This window comes from Fonticula alba, assembly GCF_000388065.1.
Source record: "Fonticula alba strain ATCC 38817 unplaced genomic scaffold supercont2.18, whole genome shotgun sequence".
NCBI classification, from domain to species: domain Eukaryota; order Rotosphaerida; family Fonticulaceae; genus Fonticula; species Fonticula alba.
This window is the reverse complement of record NW_009242988.1, coordinates 988-9,675: the sequence shown is the minus strand read 5'-3', so window position 1 is coordinate 9,675 and position 8,688 is coordinate 988. Positions and strand designations below refer to the sequence as shown.

The 8,688-nt window shown below is 74.1% G+C and overlaps 1 protein-coding gene across 1 annotated transcript in view; it reads right to left on the bottom strand.

Annotated features, from left to right (window-relative positions):
- Positions 1-5,682, bottom strand: part of H696_06080 (serine/threonine protein kinase) — a gene marked incomplete at both ends in the record, with an annotated part of 12,711 nt that extends 7,029 nt beyond the window's left edge. Inside the window, 2 exons of the mRNA XM_009499847.1 lie at positions 22-4,039; positions 4,185-5,682. Coding sequence (XP_009498122.1) covers positions 22-4,039; positions 4,185-5,682 — 5,516 coding nt within the window. The remainder of the gene's footprint in view (positions 1-21; positions 4,040-4,184) is intronic.
- Between the last annotated feature and the right edge of the window lie 3,006 nt (positions 5,683-8,688).

The following is an 8,688-nucleotide window of genomic DNA, read 5'->3' as shown; positions in this document are numbered from 1 at the left end:
AGCCCCGGCTGGCAGACGCACGCCGACAGGGCGGCCTGCATGCCGGCCGGGCAAATGCAGTCCACGGCGCCCGGCCCGGCCGGCACCGCGTGCTCGATGCACTCGCACTCGTCGGTCACCGGGCTGATGAAGCGCCCGGCCCCGGGGCAGGCGCACCGGCCGGCCACCGGGTCGAAGGTCACCCCGGGCGGGCACCAGGCCGCGGTCTGGTCGGCCCGGCCGTACACCGTGAAGCTGGTCTGCTCGTCGCCGGCCGACCGGTCCACCACCACCACGTCCATGTGGCCATCCTGGTCGACATCGGCCATGAAGACATCCGACGGCCGGGGGCCGATGGCGCCGGTGGCGGCCGCCATCCGGCCCGGGAGGATGACCACCCGGCGGAAGGACCGCCGGGTGTTGTCCTGCGCCATGTAGGCCACCACCCGGCCGGAGGCCGGGAAGATGGCCACAAAGTCCAGCAGGTTGTCGGAATTCAGATCGTGCACCTGGAGCATCACATCCTCCGTGATGGGGTCGCTCTCGAGGACGTGCATGCCACAGCCGTAGCCATTGCGCGAGCCGGTGTTGCCGCTGCCGCTGGCGCTGGCGCCGCTGCTGCCGCTGGCGCTGGCGCCGGCGCTGCCGCCGGCACTGCTGCCGGTGTTGTCCGAGAGCCCCGGCCCGTAGAGGCAGGCGTGCGACCTGACGATGCAGGTGGCATCGACCAGGACAATGCTGTCGGCCTGGCCATCCGCACGGAGGAGGGCCAGCTCGAAGTGCTCCCCCTGGAGTATGGACGCCATGGCGATGTTGGTGATGTGCACATCCTCCGGCTCCAGGGCCCACACGCATGCGCCATCCATGTGGAGCAGGAGGATGCCCGGCTGGTCGACCGGGTGCCAGGCGGCCACCTCGCGCACCGACCCCAGCTGGATGGCCGCCAGACTGCCCAGCATTAGGCCCATCAGACTGACGTGTGTGTGCCGTGGCAGGGCCCCCGGGCTCGGTGGGCCGACCTCCAGCAAGACGTAGTCGCACTTGTCGCTGTCCGTCCCGTGCAGGTTGAGGAAGCCCGCCGGCAGGAGGTAGACATCACGGCGGGCATCGGGCTGGCTGCCGGCCGGGATGCGCTGCAAGCGGAAGGCGGTGCTGATCAGGTCGGAGGATGTGGCCCCGAGCGGGAGGAAGATCTCCTCTTCGGGATAGGGCAGCGGGATGACCAGCACCTGGCAGTGCTCCATCCATTCGGTGGAAATGACGAGGAGATCCGCCAGCAGGGACGATTGGATCTGCACGTAAGATTGCTCGGCCAGCAGCCGGCCATCGAAGCCGCAAGTGCCAAGCGGCCGGGAATACATGGAGGGGATGCTCGGCGGCGGGGGCATCGGGCCGCCGATGGCCAACAGGAAGGTTGCCAAGCCGGCCAGCTGGCCGGCCGCCTGCTTGGCCAGGCCGGCCGGGTGGGGCCCGGTCGACATGGCCGGCCCAAGGCCCGCCCCCTCGGGCGGGGCCCGGGCCAGGTCGGCGAACCAGGGCAAGTGCATGGGCTTCGGGAAGGCCTCGATGAATTGCCTGTCGACGGTGTCCCAGACCAGAGCCTCGGTGGTGGTGGTGGTGGTGGTGGTGGTGGTGGTGGTGGCGGCGGCGGCGGCGGCGGCGGCGGCGGCCGGGGTAGCCCGCCCGGCGGAGGGAGAGGCCCCCCCGGTCAGGGGGCCCGCCCCTGGGGCAGGGGTGCCAGGGCTGGCGGCCGCCAGGCCGGACTGGCCCCAGGCCGGGGGGTCCCCCAACAGCGAGGGGGCCAGCCACCCGGGCAGAGGACCGGCCCAGGGGCCGGCTGGCAATCGGCCGGCCGACCGCCCGGCCGGCCGGGTGCCGGCCAGCATGTTGACGCTGCTCGTGCCGCCGGTGCAGTAGCCCCGCATGAAGTCCATGGCAGTGGCCGGGTGAATGGCCCGCGGCTCGATCGGCCGCGCGTCCGGCAGGAGCCCGGCCACCGAGACCATCCAGTCCTCGCGCTGGCCATCCTCCGGCCGGACGCGCGACAGGTGCAGGAAGCTCTGGGCCGAGAGCAGGAGCGCCGAGTGGCCGGCCGACGAGCGGGCCACCCGCAGCGGCGACACTTGCGACGCCTCCATGGCCGCCCAGGCCGGGTGCAGGGGAATGTGCTGGGCCGCCAGCCAGACGTCCCCCGGCCCGGGGGCCTGACACTGGTGGCCATTCAGCACCGGGGCATCGGGCACATCGCACCGGGCGGCGCAGCGCCCGGACTCGGTGAGCATCAGCCCCGGCTGGCAGCGGATGCACCGGGGCCCCTGGCACAGCTGGCACCCCTCGACCGGGCAGGCGTCACAGGCGGCCGCCCCCATGTCCAGCGGGCCGGAGGCGGCCTCGGTGGTGGCATGCACCGGGGTGCCGGAGGCGCTGGCATCCGGCTGGCATGCCTCGCACAGGTCGCCGGCCGGCACATCCAACGGGGCCGACCCGCTGGCGCACTGGCACAAGTCCCCCACCCGGAGGCTGGTCGGGAAGTAGATGCAGTGCTCATTGGTGGCGACACTCGGGGGGGGGCTGCTGTCCCCGGGCCCGAAGTTCGACGAGCATGCCACCCCCTCATGCCAGGCACTCGGGGGAAGGCATTGCCCGAGGATGCCACAGCCGCAGCCATTGTCCCGGGTGCCCGGGTGGAAGACCGCGCCGACACGGGTGCGCATGTTGAGCAGGGCCACGGCCGAGCTGGGGCCCCCTTGCTCCACTTCCAGCACGGCCATGTACACCGGGTCGCCGGTAAAATGGCCGAAGGAGTGCCGCGGCACCAGCGGCTCATGGGCCACGGCCACCGCATGGCTGGCGGCCGGCCCCTCGCCCTGGTCAAAGGTCACATCCACCAGGAGCAGCCAGGCGCCGGTCCACAGGAAGACCCGCGCCCGGCCGGGGCCCATGACCAGCGGGTCGGACTGGGCCACCAGGGCCCGGCCAGTGCCCGGGAAATCGCCCCGGTCGGCCAAATGCCCCAAGGTCAGGAGGGGCACCGGGGCCGGGAAATCCGGCCGCATGTGCTGCGCCCCGGTGGCGGTGTTCCGCAGGAGAAACAGCACCACCTGGTCGCCCTCGTGGGGGACCGGCACGCGCGGCACCAGCAGGAAGCCCGGGCGCTGGCCCGGGCCCGGCATCACCGGGATGAGGCTGCCACAGGGGATGGCCGGCAGGAGGACCTCGGCCGGCAGGGCCGGCAGCGAGGACACCTCAAACGACTGGAAGGGGAACCAGCGCAGGGTACAGGACCCGGCCGGGCCGAAGTCGGGCCCGGTGTTGAGGGTGACCTCCTGGTCGAGGACCACCATGGTCTCGATGCCAAAATCATTGTCGACCGCGGCCCAGTGCACCGACAGCAGGGTGCCATTGGTGATGGCCCGGTAGCCAAAGGCCGGGCCATTGTACACGCGCATGATGGCGTCCGGCCCGGGCTCGCCGGCCAGCCGGCCGATGGTGATATGCTCCAGGGAGAGCCCGTCATTTTGTTGGATGCGCTGGCACTGGCCGGCCAGGTTGGCCTGGGCGCAGGTCATGATGGCGCCGCTGTTCGGCAGAAAGGCCAGCTTTTGGTTGTACTTGACCAGGGGATGGGAGTTGAGCGGGGCTTCGGCCTCGGCCACCGCCTGGAGGCCCCCGTGCAGGGGCGTCCGCCGGAAGGTCAGCAACCTGTTGGCGCTATAGTTCCTGAGGAAGCTCAGCCCCTCGGGCGGGGGGGAGTCCGTCAATTCCAGCCGCAGGCGGACGTTTGTCTCGACCGTGCCCATGGAGGCGCCCATCGGGGCGTCGGCAAGGAAGGGCATGACCGAAGTGAATGACCCGCCGGGGATGGGGAACCCCCCGGCCGGGGTGGCCTCATAGAAGACCCGCGCACTGGGGGCCGAGCGGGTCACCGTCACCTCCGGCTCGGGGGTGTCGACGCAGGCCCCGCGGCGGAGCAGCTGCGGCCCGTGGCAGGCCCGGCAGTCGCCGGGCCCGGGCCCGGTGCACGCGGCACACGTGTCATGGCACCGCTGGCACGGGGCGTCTGGGGGATGCGGCCGCGCCGGCCAGGGGGCCCAGGGCCGGGGCAAGTCGCAGGAGCGGCCGCAAGGCTGTCAGTGTCCGGATGCCGGGCCTCGGGCACCATGGGAAGCCCCGGCAGGGGGCAGGGGGCCGGTGGCCGAACGCACCGTTCGTCGCGCGGAAGAAGCCCGGCCGGCAGAACTCGCACGGGGCGAAGTCCGTGCCCGGGTCCACATTCGGGTCCAGACACTGGCAGGTGGGCTGCTCGAAGAAGCCCCCATGGAGGCAGCGGGCGCCCGGGCCGCACAGGCAGTTCGGCGAGGCGGCCACCTGCGACAGGAGCAGCACCTGCCCGCCCATGGACCCGTGGGCCAGGGCCACGTCCAGATGGCCGTCCCCGTCGAAGTCCCCGGTGGCCACCGACCACCAGACGTCCGAGTGGGTGGGGAAGTCCGGCAGCAGGCCGGCCCCGTGGGCCTCCAGCAGGCCGAGGTCCGATGGCCGGCCGCCGGCCGGCCGCACCGGCCCCGGCACCAGCCACACCCGGCTGCCGTGGGCCACCAGCAGGCTGTCATGGCCCGGGGCCGCGAGCCCGGGCGCGCGGGCGATCTTCGGCTGCCGTTGGTCCACGGCCACCGAGGCCAGGGCCAAATCATCAACGACCATGTCGGCCAGCAGCAGGTGCACCGGGGCCGCCAGGTCCGACGTCAGCAGGAAGATCACCTGCTCCGGGGCGGTGGACCCGGCGCCGGACACCACGGCCAGGTCCGAGGCGTGGCCATCGCCGTCGAAGTCGCCGACGACCATTTGCCCGGCGCGGAAGCCGGCCGGCAGCTGGTACAGCAGCGACAGGTCGGCCAGGTCGCTGGCGCCGGCGAGCGGCCGGCCGATGTTGGACAGCCAGTAGACCGACTGCGGGCCGGTCGGGTGGAGGGCATCCGAGGCGGCCACCATGACCGCGTCCACCAGGCCATTGGCGTCCAGGTCGGTGGCCGTCAGCAGGCCGATGCCGCGCAGGCCGAAGGCGTCGTTGACGGCGCTGCCCGAGAGGTCCATGACCCGGATCAGGGTCAGGGCCCCGTCAACGAGGCTCAGCATGTGGGGCTCCATGCGCGGGGGGGCAGTCCGGTCGAAGACCATGACAAAGGTTTGCCCGGAGAATGCCCGCCGGAGGCCGATGTCATCATTGAGCAAGATGCCGATGCTGTGGCTCATGACCAGGGACGTGAATTCGCTCACCCAATTGGTCACCAGGCCCGCATACAGGGCCATCGGCGCGGGGCCGCCCGGGGCAAAGGGATAGTCCGTGAAGCAGGTCTTGGGCAGGGAGTCGCCGGGTAGGAAGCGCACCGGGCGCGGGTCGGCGAAGTCGCCCCGGCGCTTGCCCTCCGGCGCCGTGCGCACCGAGAAGTGGACCTTCTGGTAGAAGATGTCGTCGAAGCCATCCGGCCCGCCGATCATCAGTCGTCTCTGGGAGAAGAAGTCGCAAAAGACAATGTCCGCCTGCCGGGTGGGGGACAAGTCGCTGTCGAGCAGCCAGACCGTGTGGAAGTCCGGCGCGCCGCGGGCGGCCGAGTGCAGCAGCAGCAGCAGCAGCAGCAGCAGCGCCGGCAGCACCGGCGCGAGGGCCGAGGGCCGATGGCGGCCGGCGAGGAGGCTGGCCATCACCGCGCGGGGACGCGAGGCCGGGCGCGAGGGCCTGGCAGGAGCGTGCGCGGGTGCGACCGGGGGTCCGCACCGGTGAGGAGGGGTGCCGGGGAGGGGGTGGGGGGGGGGGGGGGAGGGCCGGGAATAGACATATATATTCACACCATTGATATAGGCCCGCATATTTGCTGCCCATGTTTATGGATGCGTCTCGGGGGGCCCGCGGGGGGGGGGGGGGGGCACGAGGAGGCGAGGACTGGCAAGGGGTCGGCGAGTGAGGGAGGAGGGGGCGGGGGAAAGACCGATGAGATGGCGTCCTGGCGCTGGGCCGCCGCTGGGCAAGCCGTCCCTTGAGTGCCGCCGGCGGGGTGCACCCCGCCGGCGGCCCGGCCAGCGTGGCGGTCTGGTGTGTCCCCCGGCCGGGAGGGGCGGCCGGGAGGGGCGGCCACAATCTCACAACAATCCGGCGGCCGGGCAATGGCGAACACATTCTCACCACCGCAGCCCATCTCCGGAAAGGGGGCGAGGGGGCCCCCCCGGCGAGACGCATCCATAAACATGGGCAGCAAATATGCGGGGCTATATCAATGGTGTGAATATATATGTCTATTATTGTGGAGGTTTCACCGGCCGAGTAGGGCAGGCGCACGCAGGGGGCTGCGGTCAGCCGCGAAGTTGCCCGGGGGCCGGGCGTCCGGGCTAGTCGGTGCCGTCCTGCTGGCATGCCTGGTTGCGTCCGGGGGGGGGGGGGGGGGAGCGCGGCCCCTGCTCGTGCGCGTCCGCGCGCCCCGCCCGGGCAGGGGTAGTGGCCCCGTTGCGTCGCGCCTCGCCCGGGCCCAGGGGGGAGTCTGGCCGGGCGGGGGCGCCAGCCGGGGCTGGGCCCGGCCGCCCTGCGGCGCGTGTTGGCCGCCCCCCGGCCGGTGGCGTGAGCGGCGCATGCGCTCGCGAAATCGGGCCAACTGCTGGATGGCCGGCAGGCATGCCAACGTACGTGCCGCGGGGTCGCCGCACGGGGACCGGGGCCCGCGCGTTCTCTCGCCCGGCATACCGGGCCGGATGCGAGGCCCGGGCCAGGCGCGCTGGCCCCGGGCATGCGGGCCCCGCGGAAGGGCGCCCCCCTCCGGCCCCCCCGGCCCAGATCGCGCGGAGGCCGGCCGGTGTCTTTCCCTGTCCTTCTTCTGCCCAGGGGCAGGTCGGTGGGCCGGGGGGCCGGGAGTCCGGCGGGTGCCGGGTCCTGGGCCTGGCGCGGCCGGCCGGGCACAGCCACGGGCCCAGGCCCCGGGGCCGCGGGCGCCGTGCCTCGCGGTGTCGCGGCCCCGGCCGGCGGGCGGCCTACGGCCGACGCCCCATGCGGCGGTGCTGGGCGCGGCGACCGGCGCCCTTCTTGGGTGGCGGCCGCCTGCCCCGGGTGTCCGAGGCGCGTTGGAATCCAGCCGGGCCCCGGGGCTGCGGCGCTGCCGGCCGCCGCTGTGCAGCCGGGTGTGCCCTGCCGGCGGTCGAGCGTGTCGCGGCGGAGGCGCGTGTGGCCAGCCCCGCGTGCCGGGGCCGGTTGTGGCCGGACCGGCATCGGCCTCGAGGCGACCGGCTGCATGGGTGTGCGCCGGGGGCGGCCTGCCGCGCCACCGCATGCTGGCCATAGGCGTGACGGTCCCGTCCTTCGGGCCTCGGTCCTGGCCCCGGGGGGGGGGGGGGGGGGGGGGGGGGGGGGGGGGGGGGGGGGGGGGGGGGGGGGGGGGGGGGGGGGGGGGGGGGGGGGGCTTTCTCGCTGGCAAGTGGCTCGCCTGCGGGAGTGGGACTTCGCCGGGCTGCCGGCCGCGGCGGTGGCCCCTCCGGCCAGCGGGCCGGCCCTCTTGCGGCGGCTGGTGGCCAGCCATTGCCCGAGGTGGGCCCAGCGGCTGGGGATCTTGCCCGTGCCCCGGGGCGAGGCCGGCACGCTCCGGCCGGGCTCGGCGGGCATGGGCCGTGCGCCGGGCAGGCTGCTCCTGGCGAAGGGCCGTGTGCGCCGTGGCGCCGCGCGCTTCACCGGTTGCGGCGCCCTGCCGGCCGTGCGGGGCGTGTGCTGCATCGCGGCGTGGCTCATGCCCGCTGGGCCAGGTATGTCCACCGTGGGCGCGGGGTGGCCTGCCGGCCGTGCTCGCATTGCTGACCGTGCCCTTCTTCGCGCGGAGGCGCTTCCCTTCGAGTCGCAGGGCGGTCGGCCGGGCCGCGGCCGGCGGGGGCACGGCCGAGGTCGGCATGGTGGCCGTGTCCGGCCGAAGGCGACCCCCGAAAGCGGCTGGCAGTCGGGCTGCCGGCCTCGGTCTCGGTCGAGGCCCCGACCAAGGCGCCCCGGTGCCCGGAGGTGGAGGTCAGCCCGCTGGGGGGCCCGCCCGGCGGGGCAGGGCCGCCGCCAGCTCGCGGGTGTACATGCTGCCGCGCACCGGGCTCCCCGCCGGCACGGGCCTCTTCCCGCCACCCCACAACCGGGCCCCGGTACTGTTGTGCGTGGCGCACAGTCGCCTTTATATAGCCCATGCGCATGGAGGCCACCGGCGCCCGCACCTGTGGCCCCCGACCCGGGCCCGTGGCCAGCCACCCGCCGCCGGGGGCGCCGCGAGGGACCGGCTCCGGCCTCGGCCCGGCGCGGCGCCCTGCGTGGGCCAGGCAGGGCCCTCGCCGCTCCTGGGGCTTTCGCTGCTCGGGCCTGCCTGTGGGCTTGGCCGCGGGGGCGGGCTTCTCGGCCCCCGGCGCCTGCCCCCCCCCCCTGCCGGGGGCCCGCCCGCGCACGGAGGACACCAGGCCGCGCTCGCTCCGGCTGCAGGATGTGCACTCGTGCCCGGGTGCGCGCCGGGGGCCTGCGCACGGCTGGCTGCCCGGCCTCCGGACACGCATGCACGCCAGGGGGATCTCCCGCCTGCCGCGTGTGGCCTGCGGCCTGCCGTTGGCGGTTCCCCTCGTGGGGGGCCGGCCGAATGCGCCGCGGGCGTGAAATGCCCCCTGGCCATAGACCGCCTCACATGGAGGGCGGCGCCTGCCATCCTTTTC